Genomic DNA, 15,227 nt, shown 5'->3' with positions numbered 1-15,227 from the left:
TGAAAATTTTCATTTTTAATTTGGTCTTTAAAACAGGGACGATTCATAATCTACTTCTGATGCATCCGAATGTGAGCTGAGTTGCGATCGAACAGAGGTCTTGTAATAAGTCGAGGTTTTAGCATTTTTAGCATGGGATAGTTTTGGACGGTTTTCAACTATGTATCTTTTACTATTACCAGAACTATGACTTTTAGCTTCACAAACTTTCATTTTGTGATTCATGTAATCTCGTGTACGAGTTGAACCTTGATATTTGGCTTTTCTTCTAGTTGGTAAGTAATAAGAGTGAACATCTTCATAATTTTCATGTCTTGACGGAGAATTTCGAAGGTTTATTGTCCAGGCAGATGGTAAAGGGTTTTCGTCTGCGAGTCGTCGAAGATTGAAAAGATTTTTTGTAGTTCAGTCTTGAGTGATTTCTTGGCAATGATCTCCTTTGTCTACAAAGAGCAATGGTAATTTTAGAAACTTTAAAAACCAAAGGAAAAGACAACAGGGATGTATTGCTATCGCTAGATGGAGGGGCTCTTATTCATATATTCATGTTATGCTGAATTAATATCTTTTAAAATGCATGTTATACGGATGCATATATGAACAAGAGCCCCCCCAATTGGCGATAGCAATACATCTCTGAAAGACAACGTGTGTGTTTGATAAAATTAAGCATAGTAAGCCATTGGAGGTGAATAAATAACAGAGTAGGATTGCGTGTGCAGTTGAATTCGAGTCAGTGACTTGTACTGCAACCGAGCTGTAATAGTTTAACTGGTCTGTGGTAGTACAACTTATCTGTAATAGTTTAAGTGCCCTGTGGTAGTATGACTGACCTATAATAGTTTAAGTGCCCCGTGGTAGTACAACTGACCTGTAATAGAATTGCTGACCTGCAATAGTACGACTTTCCTGGATGATTAAATGTTCTCACAACAACAACAGGTTGTTGATGATCAACACTAGACACATCATCGCCATATTGACTGTAACCCATGTTGGTATAATTTCTCACTGAATCACTGGGCATCATGTTTCTTGAACGGTTGTCATGTGACGCCATACTACGTGACGTCATTGCGGCTGTCTCCTTGGAAGAGAAGTTGATTGGCTGTAACCTCCCTGTACGTAGTGGAGCAATAGACTTCCTTCTTTCTGTTTTCATGAAACTCTAAAGAAGACTTCCATTCTTCAACAACACGATACTCATTAGCAACTCGTCCCACGTTAGATCCACGATTCTCGTGGGAAACACGAATCACGTCGTCCACACGACTCTCTTTAGTTTCACGAGTTTTATTCGCTGATACACCAGCATTATGAAGGGTTTCACGAGACATTTGTAACCTGTTTCTATTGCCAACATTACTCTCTTCAACAGACCCATGATCTTCTAAGCCTAAAATATGAACTTTGTCTGTTTTTACGTTATATTCAACTTCACCCTTGTTTGCACCACTATCAATTTCATCCAAAGTATTTTCTCTCATAATTTTAGTAAAAGTTTTACTGTATATGACTCCTTAAGCAGACTCTTTTCCATCCTTCGTATCGAATTTAAGAAGACGAAGCTTGAATTGCAACTTATCTCACTATATCTCATTCCAATTTAATTATAAATTACATACTTGAATAATTACAAGCTAATGTGCACAAAACCAACAAAAGAGCCTGAAGGAGAAATTTTATCTATAACCATTAACCAATACCTGCATAAAACTATTTTCATTTAAATTCATTTTGTAAATATTTATATTTTTGCTAATATTTAATAAAGATGTTTCCATTTAAAAAAAATTCAAAACATTCATCTTACTTGTCCCCAGTTACTTTCTTCAGTCGATAATAAAACTTATTATTTTTCCATGGCCTGATGTCTTTTGAACAGCCACAAACGTCTGCCATCCACAGCAATCAAACGCAAGTTCCTAAACTGCACAAATGATCGGTGTAAACTAACAAACCAACAAGGGCCTAGAGAGGAAATTTGATCTATAAAAAACATTAACCCATATATATCCATCATATCTCATATCTATTCACATTGAAGCGTTGATGATAAACAAACTGTGAATCATTGTGAAATCTACATATACTAAAACTATAATAATATATTTCTCGTTTACTTAACTAACTTTGATGGTTATAAAACTATTTTCACGTGAGTTCATTTCGTAAATGTTTATTAATTTTATTTATATTATTGCTAGACAATATTAATGACGATGTTTCCATTTAAAAAAATAACATTCATGTTACTAGTCCCCAGTCCACTAAAGACTCACAAACCTTACCTGACAAATCTTCACTTGATGATCATAAAGAACACTTGAGAAAAACGACGATTTTTTTGAGAGCAAACATGTTTCGACATTATCAGAATGCCATCTTCAGTGCAGAATGGTTAGTGTTAAGTAATATGATACGTGATATGAATAAATTAATTACAATGAATAGGATTATGATTCAGTTACTAAATATAAAATATTTACAAAAAAGGAAAAGAAAAATAAGTATTAAGAACTTATAACAAAAAATATTATTATAAAGTAAATATAGTGCTGTAGTGGTGAACTTGGATATTTAAATCGGGATTAGTTTTATTAATGTGTAGAGCTTCCTTGATTTTGAGTGAGAAAGTGGATTGATCAGTGTCGATGATTTTAAAACAGGAAGGTGAGAATTTGTCTTTACATGAAGGAGAGGCTTGAAGATGTTTGTAGATAGTGGAGTTTTTGTCTGTGTGAGTATGTTCCTTTATCCTGGTAGATAATTGGCGAGAAGTTTCACCAATATAGCAGGAATTACATCCCGCACATGAAAATTGATAAACTACCATATATTTGGAAAGTTCGGGAAGTGGGTCTTTAAACGAAAATAAAGATTTTATTTTAAAAGGTGTGAAAATAAGTTTTACGTCAATGTCAGTGCAGTAGCGTTTAATGATTTGTGTGAGTTTGCGTTGTGTGTGTCGTGAGTAATCACCTATGTAAGGTAGTTTGAAATAACGTTTATTGTCAGGTTGTTGTATATCGTTAGTGTTAGTTGTGGAGTTAGATGAGTCAGTGCTTATCTTGTTGTCCAAATAGTGTTGTATAGTGTTGTTGATGAAATGAAAAGGAAAAGAATTACGTTGGAGAGTGAATATTAGTTTCTTTAAATCACGTTGAAAGCCGATGTCTGTGTTGTTAAGTTTCCGTGCTCTGTCGGTCAGTGTTCGTATCAGTCCAATTTTGTAATTTAATGGTGTGAAACTAAAAAAGTTAGTCAGTAGTCCTGTATAAGTTGGTTTGTGGTACGTAGAGGTCATACAGTTTTCATGTGATTTAGTTAGTAAGATGTCAAGAAAGGGTAACTGATTGTCTTGTTCGGTTTCGTATGTAAAGTTTATGCTTTGATGTTGTTTGTTGATGTATTCGTAAAGAGTAATGCTTCGTCTTTGTTATGAAAAATACAAAAATGTCGTCAACGTATCTGCGGTAAAATAAAGGTTTGTTGTTGCTGTAGTTATTTAACCAGTTTCGTTCGTGAAAACCCATGAAAATGTTGGCTAGAATGGGTGCCAAGGGTGAGCCCATACTTACCCCGTCAATTTGGTCGTAGTACTTACCGTTAAATAAAAAATGAGTCTCGGCCGTAGTGATGTTAAACAATAGTTTTAGTTCTGTTCTGTTCATTTTGAATGTAGGGTTATTGGTAAAAATTAAATCAATAGCAATGTCTATGGTTTCGGTCAGTGGTATGTTGGTAAAAAGGCTTTCAACGTCAAAAGAAATAAAGAATTTGTCATGTGGAGCGTTAGTGTTAAAAGATAAAAAATCATCGACAAAACTAAAAGAATCTTTAGCAGAATGGTCATTAGGTATTAGGGGTTGGAGTAAAGAGCTGAGGTATTTGGCTAATTTTTAGTTATACGAATTGATTGAAGAATTTATAGGTCTGATAGGAGGTATGTCATTGATATTGTTTAATTTATGAAGTTTAGGTAAACCATATAATCGAGCTGGCTGTGAACCTCTAGGGTACATTTCTTGAAATGATTTTTCGTTAATAGAGTTCTTTTTCTTTAAGTTACGTAGCAGTCGTTGTAATTTTGCTTCACGGGAAATTGTAGGATCATGATCGAGTGGTTTGAACTTAGATAAATTGTTAATTATAGTGAGGCAAGAGTTAATGTATACCTGACGATCCATAATGACTACACCATTGCCTTTGTCAGGTTTAAGAACAATGATTTTGTCATTATTACGAATGTTCCTTAGAATTTTATGTTTCTTCAGGTCTTTAGGAGTTGGATGGTAGGAAGTTACGTACGTGTGTGCCAAGTGACCAAGTTCCGTTTTTAGTATTGAATAGCCCTCTTGTTTGATAAGTTTATTTCTTAATGAATAGTGGATTCGTTCGAATGTTGCCAGAATGTCGGAGGAGTGGATTTTTGGAGGTTTGATGCTGAAGTTGAGACCGTTTTTTAGAGCGTTAAGTTCATCTTTGGCAACTTTACAGATGATAGGTTGGTGACAGTGTCTTTGTGAGTGAATGGTATAGCCTTGTTTTTGGTCAAATTATTTAGTTTCTTACGGTGTGTCGAAAATATTTTGTTTAGTTGTTTGTCGACATTCTTTTTTGAGCTTTATTCAAGATATGCCAGTCAATTGGGTTAAAGAAAGCTTTTGATTTCTTCTGTTTTGTTCGTCAGGTCCCTATCCAGTGTCCGTAGTTCTTTAGATCTCTTCGTTATCGTAGTTCGTAGTAAACGCTTTCGAATGTGGTATGTATCTCGATTGTCAACATTAGGTAGTGGAAAACACAGGAACTTTGGAAAAACTCCAAGTGAATTGCAATCTTTAAGGAAGGCGACATCAAGTTCAGCCTTGCGTTTCTTAATTGTAAGCTTTTCATAATTTCGAAAATCCGACAAGGAAACCTTTCCATGATAATTTTGTGCTAAGTCAATGACATACCTCCTATCAGACCTATAAATTCATTAAGAAATAAACTTATCAAACAAGAGGACTATTCAATACTAAAAACGGAACTTGGTCTTGGCATACACATGTAGCTTTTCTACCATCAACTCTAAAATTCCCCTAACATAAAATTAAGGAACTACATTCGTAATAACTGGAAATCATGAATTTCTAAACCTGACAAAAGAACAATAATTAGTCATTATGGTCGTCAAATCCGCAATATTTACTTCACTTTCGCTATAATAACGGTTGTCTAAGTTCAAACCCGCTTTCATCATCGTCACCGATTTCCCGTGACAGGTGCAGCGACTTTCGCTGCGGCTGGCGCTTGAAGTCTGACCAACGAAGATCGTTTCGGGAAACCGGCAGCACAGAGGTTGCGGCGGCCTGGTTTGCCACAAACTTCATGAAGTCAAACAATAATCATGGGCATACGCCTATCAGAACTGTAAATTATTTCAATCTTGGTAACTCTACAATTAGCCGAATGCCTCGACTCTCTCGGCCTAATACTATTGTTCATTCTGCTTGAACTGTTTTCAGTTTTGTCGATGTTTTATAACTGCACTTCACAGCTTCCGCATGACAAATTCTTTATTTCAACGGGCGTTGGCTTATGCAACATGCCGCTGACCGAAGAATACTCCAACGACCTTTGATTTGGTACATAGCTAACCCCATTCGAAATGGTTGAACGAACTGAAACTGATTGTTTTAACATCGCGGCCGAACAGCAACGGTAAGTATACGACAAACCGACAGGATGTGTAGATGCGCACACTTGGCTGTATTCAGCCAACATTCGTAATTTCACGTACAGTGGTTAAAATAACTACGGCAACAACAAACAACTTTATTTTACCGCGAATGTCGTTGTTTGACGTTTTTAAAATTTTCATAACAAAACGAAGACGTACTCTTTTACGAATGCATCAACAAACAACATCAAAACATAAACTTGCATACGAGAGCCGAACAAGACAATCAGTTGCCCTTTCTTGACATCTTACCAACTTAAAATCACTTGTAAACTGGCATGACCTCTGCATTGCCGCAAACTTCAACATACGAGGACTGCTGACTGGCACAGTTTTTGCCATTAAATTACAAAATGGACTGACCAAGAGACCGTTGAGCGCGAGAAATGATTGCAGATGTCGACTTTCAATGTGATTTAAAGAGCAATATTCACTCTCAGTATTCTTTCCTTTTCGATTTCATCAGCAACACTTATATATTTGAACAACAAATAAGCACTGCGACCTTCAGCAACTAACACTAACGTATGCAATGCGCAAACGTTGTTCAAACACCTGCCTGCCATACTTTCACGAACGCACTGGCTCACGATGGTAAACGCTACTGCCGATTGACGAAACCATTTTCACACACAAAATAAAGATCTTTATTTTCATTTAAACCCGAACCACGAACTTTTATCTATGACCGGTTGCATCGGTACTGTTAGCGTAATTCCCACTGCATTGGTGAACTTCTCGTGAATATCTGCCGGAATGAGGAACGTATGCTCACACAGCAAAGCTCACTTCAATATCTACAAACATCTTCGAAGCACTCTTTCTGCACAAATAACGAAACAATTCTCTTGACTCTGTTTTAAAATCAATAGGCACTGATCAATCGCTTTCTTAAAGCAAAGTCGAGGCTCTACATTAATAAAACTGATCGTTTAAATATCCAAGGATTCACTGCACCTGACGCTATATTGCTTTTATAATAATATTTTTGTTATGGAACTAACCCAATACTTATTTTTCTTTTCCTTTGTAACAACCAACTGAATCATAATCTATTCATGTGATAATTTATTCATCACGTATCTGTGCCACTAACCATTCTGCACTGAAAGATGGCATTCTGATAATGTCGAGACATGTTTGCTCTCCAAAAGATAAATCGATTTTCTCGAGGTGTTTTTAAGGCTAGAAGCTGATGGAAATTATTGATCATAAAGATTTTCGGTCTTCAAATGGGTTGAAAGGCAAGTCAATAAAATGTAAATGAATCTCAAACAGTTATAAATGAAATATGATGACGGATAAACTACCATGTAATACGTACATACAAGAGAGGTGCTTTGCTTTTAGCCGATTTTATTTTGTTTAAAAAAGTAGTTAGAAATAAAGATGCATGATAGACAGTGATTTTCTTGTCATGGATTCTTATCAATTTTGGTTTTCATCGACTAAAAAAAACAACTAAAAACTCTCGAGGAAAATATCAAACTCTTACATTTTACATGATCATATATCAAACTCAGATGTAACGTAAGGCAGCTAGTTCAAACAGACCTTAACGAACAAGTTACGAATGAGTTCTGCCTAAATACCTCAGCTAAGTCATACAGTTATTGGTCCACAGACCTCAGTGATGTAATAATAAAGTGAATGGCTCGAATCCGGGAGTATCGTTACATGTTTGTAAATGCAGATCGTCCAGGTTGGTATAGTCAAAATGCCATTTTGACTCTGAAGATGACTACAGCTAAGGTTGTCGAAACGTCAGTCAACAACAACAAAAACAGTCTTTGATTCTCAGGACTATGCCAACCTGGACAATCTGCTTTTACAAACATAATGTAATAATCGTGTATATTTATTGTGTAACATGTGAAAAGCCAGGAATCAAAGTGTTTCTGTAATGGCCGAGAGTTGAAATTAAGTTGAACATAAATTTTCAAGAAGCAATTAGAATTAGAAGATTTATCAACATTTCTGTTATTTTCATATACGACACTAATCAGTGTTGTGCCATGCTGCTAGAGTTGATTTGTTGAATAACTTGCATACGTTAAATAACATAATATTCTCTTAGAGCAAAAAAACAGGATGTCAGATATGTAAGGTTTTCATTTATGTTATATGGTTAGTTCTTTACTAAGTAAAAGTTTCATATATTCATAATTATTGGATTATTACATCATCAATAAGGAGTTAGTTTCTCGTAAATGTTTTTAAAATAACTGTTACTACATGACAGCCATTTAGGACTGCCTAAGGACTGGGGAAACATGATTGATATAAATGACCAAACTTTCACAATGGCACTCAATTTAGACTTTTATATTGTTAATTTTTGGAGAATTAAAAAGACAATGTAAAAGTTAGTTCCAATAAAAATAACTATGACTGATGTCATGGGAAGTTTTTCAAGGGAAATGTTGTAGTGGAAGAAGAATGCCGAAGATATTTCAAGCAGAAAAACATAAGCACAAAAGCGATCCATTGATTTGGTGGAAAGAAAATGCCTGTCAATACCCCCTTCTTGAAAAAATTGTAAGGAAATATCTCTGTGCGCCAGTGACTTCAGTTCCCTAAGAGAGACTATTCTCTAAAGCGGGAGAGCTGGTAAGCAAAAAAAGAAATAGGATAATTGCAAAGAACGTTGACATGATGCTTTTTTAAACAATAATATATAACTTTCAAAAATACATCGTTACTGTTATCATGTTCCAAAGTGCAAAAATATTTATTTATCTTTCAGAAAAGCATGTAACCAATTTTTTCAATTCGAATTTATACAGCTTCTGAAAATTTCTCGTTACTCCTAACAATGTTATGACAGTTTGTAATTTAAGACATAAAAAAAAATAAAATTTTTGTCGTATTGTTGAAGTATATAAGGCAACACTTTACCAATTCCATTATCAGATCTTTATCAAGTGACTCACACTTTTATTTTCAATATTGGAGAAAGTAATCGCCTTAGTAATCGATACCTCGATACTTTTAAGAAAAAGTAATCGTATCGTATCGAATCGATACTAGCGGTATCGCCCATCACTAATGTGAAGCCTTGGATTTACTTTGCTCCTTGATATGAGCCAGTTTTTATTTGACAGCCATCTACACGACCCATTTTTTGTATGTTATAATTTTTATTCGTCACATAAAAGCTAGCACGCCAGCTTTTCAAAACAGGCAATTATTAAATAAAATTTGACAACTTTTTTGTCGTTTACACAGTGAAATTAACATTGTCAACTAAAAATTGTCATATTAAAATTGCTCGTGTAAACGGGCCTTATGTCAGTGTTAAAAATTGAGGCGTCATTTCTGACAGTTTCAAAAACAGCTTGATCCAATTTTAGACATGTTTCACCAACTTATGAAAACAGTATCTGAAGACGTCTATCTCTGTGAGAAGCAGTCTTTAGCAGATAGATAAGGAATCAGAGAGAAAAGTGCAGCATTTTAACAAAAAGGCGCTGTCATAGCAGGTGCTATTTGTGACGCTGCCTGTTTTAAAAAACCATTACTAAAACAGCTGTTACAAAAAGATAATTTACGCGGCTATGAATTTAATTTTGTTTATGATGGTCTACGTCGAGTATTGTCGAGACAAGCAGAAATCGAAGAACGAGGCAGTGAGAAAAGCTAGATCCACTGGGGAGATCACATATAGAAAGTCTCCAAAACAAAACGCTCACGATACAAGTCGCAAGTTACAAGCAATTTTGGAAATAATCACTAGAATCGTTGTCAAATCTAGAACGAATGTACATTTCTTGTAATGTTCACTGTAGATATGATACAATGCCTCATGCAGCATGAAAAATGTAACATGTAACAGCATTTTAATTAAGACGAATATTTGGAGATGACATTCATAAAGCCTGCATGAATACAAATTTAAGTTTAATCAAAGGAAATAACACAGTTTCTGGAAACGTTAGATGATAACATATCCTTGCATTATATGCTGTATTCTTGCAATCAAGACTGTCAATCAATCTCTTTCAATTAGAGGCAATGGGTTCAAAATAAAAATTAATAAGCAATATTAATCGATCATTTCAAACAAACACAAACCTTCATTTTCTCCAACAGAAAAAAATCATAGATCATGACAAATAACCAAATCCTGTTGCAATTACTGGAGGAATGTAATCGTGACCTTAAAATGAATGACGATAGTTGACTTGATCTGCGTAGATGCACTTTTGTGAGAAGAATCTATAATAGCAACTGTTCATTAGGCAACTTGAAACTTCTCAACTAAACCAGCACCAACAAATAATTGTCAATCACCAACAATTTACACATAAATTCATTAACCTTTCTTTGAACTTCAAAGAAATAATCACAAACAGAGCGACCTAAAACACTTCTCCAATCTTTTTCCAGAAGTATATCCCTAAATATACGTGGAAGACATCAGATGACCCACAGTAACCATGTTTAGTGCACGGTAATGTTGAGATAACCAAATAACAGTGGAGCATATGAATTTTCTTTAAAACACCTTAACTTTTGTAAACATACTTACGGTTACCCTATACGACTCGCTTTAATAATCTTCTCCAGCTTGAAATAGAAAAGATGTACATGTTCTTAACATATTCGACTTTTATGACGAAATGTATAACAAACATTACCTTTATTTGCAAGATGCTCTACGACTATAATTAATACGCACATTTCCCTAATTGCTTTTCATGCATTCACGTCCTACCTTTACATACATATATGATCGAATTTAAGTCTATTAATAATCCATACTTCAGTGACTATACATGCAAGTAATCCTTGATATGACTTTATGAACCAATTTCTTGGTCGTTGCTCAAAATAACAATTTGAAAGTGGCACATGATTAGTTAAGAGTTTGTTATACTTCATTTTCCATCAAGATTACGGTTGTCAATAATATCTTCAATTTTCTTTCCATTGACTTCCTTCAATTTTCACAGGATTTATGTTTCCTAAAAACGTTTGCAACGGGAAAATAATTTTACTTAACGTTGAGAAGGTTGAATCATTTATACAATGCTTAAAACATACATCTTAAAGAGTAGAAAAAAAAGTTCAATGTGACAGAGAAGTATGTTATTATGCATGGAACTCAAACATGGCTAAGTCGTAAACATGGGGTATTATTTAAATAGCTTACAGGTAAAATGTTCTTCCAATTTAGGTCTTGTTTTCCAGTCAGTCGATCTAATAATTTTGTGCACCAGTATAGGAAGTTCGGGAAAACGTTTCATCAAATACTCTTTATAGTTGCCTTCCTTGATATATGACAATAGGCCTGGACGAAGTTTATCATGCCAGTGCTGATCAACGTTACGTATAAATCTCAAACAGCTTGCCCATGAAGACTCGTAGGTTATAGTTCTTTCTTTGTTTTTTACTTGAAATGTTTTTAAATCTTTCAAAACTTCATCATCGATACAATTCATCCATTCTGTGGGACAGTCCAACTGCTTACGAACATCTGAATTTCGACATATTGGTTGTTTTATCTCCGGTTGGTTTCCAACATCACACAGCATGTCAAACTTTTCCTTATCGGATCGTAGATAAGGATGTTTTAACGCCTCGTTGGCTGATGGCCTGAGTTTAGGTTCATCCTGTAGCATCCATGAAAGAAGATCTTCAAGTTGAACATCATTGATTTCCTTCAAGCCAACAGGGTTTCCATTTAACAAGTTCTTCAATCTATTCTCTTTAGTTCCAAAAGCATGTTCCTCTTTTGTTGCAACATAATAAGCCACCATTCCTGCACTCTAATATTAAAAAAAACACATAAATAGTCACAACATCAACTGTAGATACTGAAATGCTAAAAAATTGAGTTTATTCGTTATTTGCAGAACTGAACAGTAGTTATATATTTTTTAACGAACATATCTACCATTATATCAGACTGTTTATTGTAACGACCTTCACTCAAGGATTCAGGAGCGGACCAACCATAAGTTCCTGTACCAGGACTGCTTTGATATGTTGATCTATCGCCACTTTTCATTATTCGACTAATGCCAAAGTCAGCTATCATAAATTTGCCTTCCACGTCTTGAAGAACATTAGAAGGCTTTAAATCCCGATGAAGAATAGAACTTGGGCCACTATGAAGATCAGATAACCCATTTAAAATTTGTTTAAGGATTTCGGGAAGGGCTTCTTGAAGTTTATTTAAACTAGTGGACTTAACAAAGCTTTTCAAAGTTTGTTCGCACAAGTCTAATATCAAATAGACAAAATCTTCTCCTTCTTCTTCTACATAGTTCCAATACTTTACAACATGCTTCGACTTCTTTGAGTTTGGCTCATGCAAAACATTCTTTTCTCGTAGAGCAAGATGGAGACAGCTCTTTTTAGGGATTTTTTTTACAGCTTTTCCATATCCATCCTTTCCCAAACCAAGATAAACACAGGTTCCACCACTTCCTTCGCCAATCAAGAACTCGTCCATGAAAATCACACGTACATCGCCTTTAATTCTAATATCACTTGGATGTTCAAGCCAATGTTTTTGCATCATTTCAAACTTTTTGCGATGCATCACTGATTTGTCAACGCAATTCCATTTTTGCGACTTCCCAACTTAAAATAATTGTATGGCATTTAGCAAAATATAAAAAATAGTCAAAAAGTCAATAGAAATTTCAATAATTTTAATACTAATGTGGTGTAAAAGTTTTCATCAATCTAAAATTTCAGTACGTCTCTGGCTCTGTTAGTTTTAAGTGAAAGCACAAATCGTGGTTTCAAAGTACATTTGCTACATAATCATAAGCAAATATTTAAAATTGCTTAAATATAAACTGCGAAAATGTGACCTACTTTTATAACTTTAGATAATCAACAGGAATGTGGATTCGATATCTAACATTTTCATTGCAAACAATTAGCTTTATATTTTAAATAGTGTCTTACCAAATTTGTGATATTCATTGGTGTGCATCTGGACTAAAAGCTTCAGACTGAGCATTTTGTTGTCCGTTTTCTCAGCGATTTCAAGTTGGCTTGAATAAGTGTATGTCGCTGTAGTAAAAAGAACAATAAATACTATTAACATAATTGACATAACAGTAACCATTGCAACCAGACTGCAAAGAAAATCGCAAAAAATTGAAATTTAACTATTCTAATCCTGTTAACGTTAATTGGCTGTGAATTATAAGAAAAGTATTACAGTTGTGACTCAAATTTATAACTTTATTATTCCATTTTTCATCGAAACACCCATAGATACTTGTAACCACACTCTACCCCCTGGAGAAGTCGCAAATGACACCGAAGTTGCCAGGTGCTCGTCATCTTTTTATGAACATCACAATTTTTAGTCTATTATATATTTGTTAGCTTTTGACGCACAATTGTTTTGTATTTGTTCAAACTTGGTACTTAGAAATCTTTGTTTGTTTATATATTTGGTAAAGCTTATGACGTAGTTTCTAAAAGTACGTTTACGCAATTTATTACTATGTTGCTATAGTTTTTAAAAAAAGCAAATTATGACCATCGAAAGTAATTATCGAAATGTGTTTTGTCAACACAGAAAAAGAAAGTATTGAGAGCATTGTTGTTTTCATCAAATAACCAAAAGGCAGAGTATTTAGTTTATGAAAAGTGTAGTTTATGTTATACTAAAAATATTCAACTCAAACAATAATATGATTATTTCAATTATGCTCACCTTCTTCATGTTCCTGATATTCTCTCTCGTCAGCTTTCTCTAAGACATCACAAAGGCACAAAAGCATGAAAAATTGATAGGCAAAAAGTCGATTGCTATATGTATATTTTTTTATACTTGTATGACGTTAGTCATATTGTATTATCAATTGTCATTACCGTTGTCATATTAAAAACGTTTCGACCAATAAAATATTAAAGAAAAATTAAAGGAAAATAAAATGACACGACTTTTTACCTTTGTACGAGTCAGTGCAACCATTGTCGTCACGGTTGGTTTTGTTCAATGCAGTGACGTCGTCAATGCGTTTATCACTAACGGATAGAGTGTCACCATTGTTCCTCGGTTTAAAAAACTGACCACCCTGAAGGCCGAGTGCTTTTAAGGCAATGTTTAATCTCAAGCAGATATAATATGTCTCTCTGGTCTCTCCGTGATTTTTAGTTAATTCTGCAATTCCATACGCAAACGGTTGCCAATTGTTTTTTTCATCCAAAAAATAAACAAGAAGACCAGCGTCACCATCCTTAAGAAATGACTCATCACTTTTTATCATGATAACATCACGGAAAATCACATGTTTTTTTACAAAAACTGAATACATAAGGTCACACAAGTAGCCCTCAGTACCAGTGGCTGTGCGAACTTTCACAGATTCCTCTTGGCTTAGCCTTTTGTGAATTTCGCTAAATACATCATCAAAATTTGAATCAACATCTTCCAATTCATCACCAGCAAGCTTCTGAAAATCCTCTTTATTGCCAACAGAGATAGACATGATATCAATTTCAGGATTATAAGAGAAGTCAAAAAAATGACCAACCAGGCTGTCGTCATCATCCGAGAAAGTATATTTATTTTCATTTAGTAAACGCTGAATGCTTTCTTTGTTTTTACTAATTTCTTCTTGAATCGCAAGAAGGTCATCATTAAATCTCATATGAGGTGCATAACCAACGTGGCAACAAGTCAACGCGTAATAATTTTCATCTTTACAGCAAAACAGGGTCAGCTTACCGCGAGACCGCTTACTAGGCATATCGTAGTGTTATACCCAAATCATGCTAGACAGTCGTTCAATTTTTCTTTTCTTCAACGTAATTCCTCATTAATTTGTCATAACAGTGTCTGTAATATGTAAAAATTGATTATGACAAGGATGAGAAAGATGCACATTATATGTGTTAAAGCTCAAAACCATCGTCTTACACAACTGGAATAGAGGGAGGGGGGTCAATGTCTTACTTAGCACTTTCATTTTTTAAACAATCATCATTTTTAACTATTTGCATATAAATGTTTTTACTTGTCACAAATAATTAATCTTGAAAAATTCTTATAAACGTTTACTTTCTCCCTGCTTTATGATTAAGAAATATGGCTGATTTACTTGTAATTAAAAGCGCAAAGAAGTCCTCCAATACCATCCAATTGTTTCAGTCTGCATGGTTATCACTTTTTAAAAACGTCAAAATAAAAAGAAAATTAAAATGAACGAATTTTATGAGAGAAAATAGTTATCATTAACCAACGGACTAACACATTTTCTGCACAGACACAAAAACCCTTCCCTGAAAAAACGTGATTTGTCTAGGGAACCACATGAATTAAGAGTCAATGTAGTTCAAATTAAGTGTAAGAAAGCATACGAGGTGTGTGTGTGTGTGTGTATGTGTGTGTGTGTGGGAGGTTATATTCACAGTTTTAGGCAAGTAGTCGATGATAATATGAAGCGTCACCACATTAGAAAAACCCATACTTCACGAGGTTGAATGTAGGTTTAATGTTGTCTCATTTTCTCAAAATAGGTTAGTA

At 34.4% G+C, this 15,227-nt stretch overlaps 4 protein-coding genes across 8 annotated transcripts in view; all 4 read right to left on the bottom strand.

The window, feature by feature from the left end:
• Nucleotides 1–15,227, bottom strand: part of LOC124438461 — a 120,403-nt gene that overhangs the window by 19,292 nt on the left and 85,884 nt on the right. The gene's annotated exons all lie outside the window — the stretch shown is intronic.
• LOC124438475 overlaps nt 1–15,227 on the bottom strand; it is an 89,420-nt gene that overhangs the window by 49,512 nt on the left and 24,681 nt on the right. The window lies entirely within an intron of this gene.
• LOC124438477 lies at nt 36–1,505 on the bottom strand. The gene is made up of 2 exons (XM_046988640.1): nt 872–1,505; nt 36–443 (listed from the first exon to the last, which is right to left on the bottom strand). Exons 1-2 carry the CDS (start codon nt 1,160–1,162, stop codon nt 336–338), a joined length of 399 nt encoding a protein of 132 aa, XP_046844596.1. The 5' UTR covers nt 1,163–1,505; the 3' UTR covers nt 36–335.
• LOC124438457 (probable serine/threonine-protein kinase ireA) overlaps nt 10,652–15,227 on the bottom strand; it is a 29,629-nt gene continuing 25,053 nt past the window's right edge. For 3 of the 4 annotated variants that reach the window (XM_046988614.1, XM_046988612.1, XM_046988616.1), the window contains 6 exons: nt 13,650–14,540; nt 13,413–13,451; nt 12,650–12,757; nt 11,625–12,316; nt 10,881–11,496; nt 10,652–10,692 (listed from right to left, as the gene is read on the bottom strand). In XM_046988614.1, the coding sequence (XP_046844570.1) occupies nt 10,691–10,692; nt 10,881–11,496; nt 11,625–12,316; nt 12,650–12,757; nt 13,413–13,451; nt 13,650–14,451 (2,259 nt within the window). In that variant the 5' untranslated portion in view covers nt 14,452–14,540 and the 3' untranslated portion in view covers nt 10,652–10,690. Of the gene's footprint in view, nt 10,693–10,880; nt 11,497–11,624; nt 12,317–12,649; nt 12,758–13,412; nt 13,452–13,649; nt 14,541–14,802; nt 14,868–15,227 lie in introns of all 4 variants that reach the window. The other variant, XM_046988613.1, reaches the window with a different exon arrangement.

Source organism: Xenia sp. Carnegie-2017, unplaced genomic scaffold (genome assembly GCF_021976095.1).
Source record: "Xenia sp. Carnegie-2017 unplaced genomic scaffold, XeniaSp_v1 HiC_scaffold_19, whole genome shotgun sequence".
Lineage (NCBI taxonomy): Eukaryota > Metazoa > Cnidaria > Anthozoa > Malacalcyonacea > Xeniidae > Xenia > Xenia sp. Carnegie-2017.
This window is presented reverse-complemented; position numbering and strand designations above follow the sequence as displayed.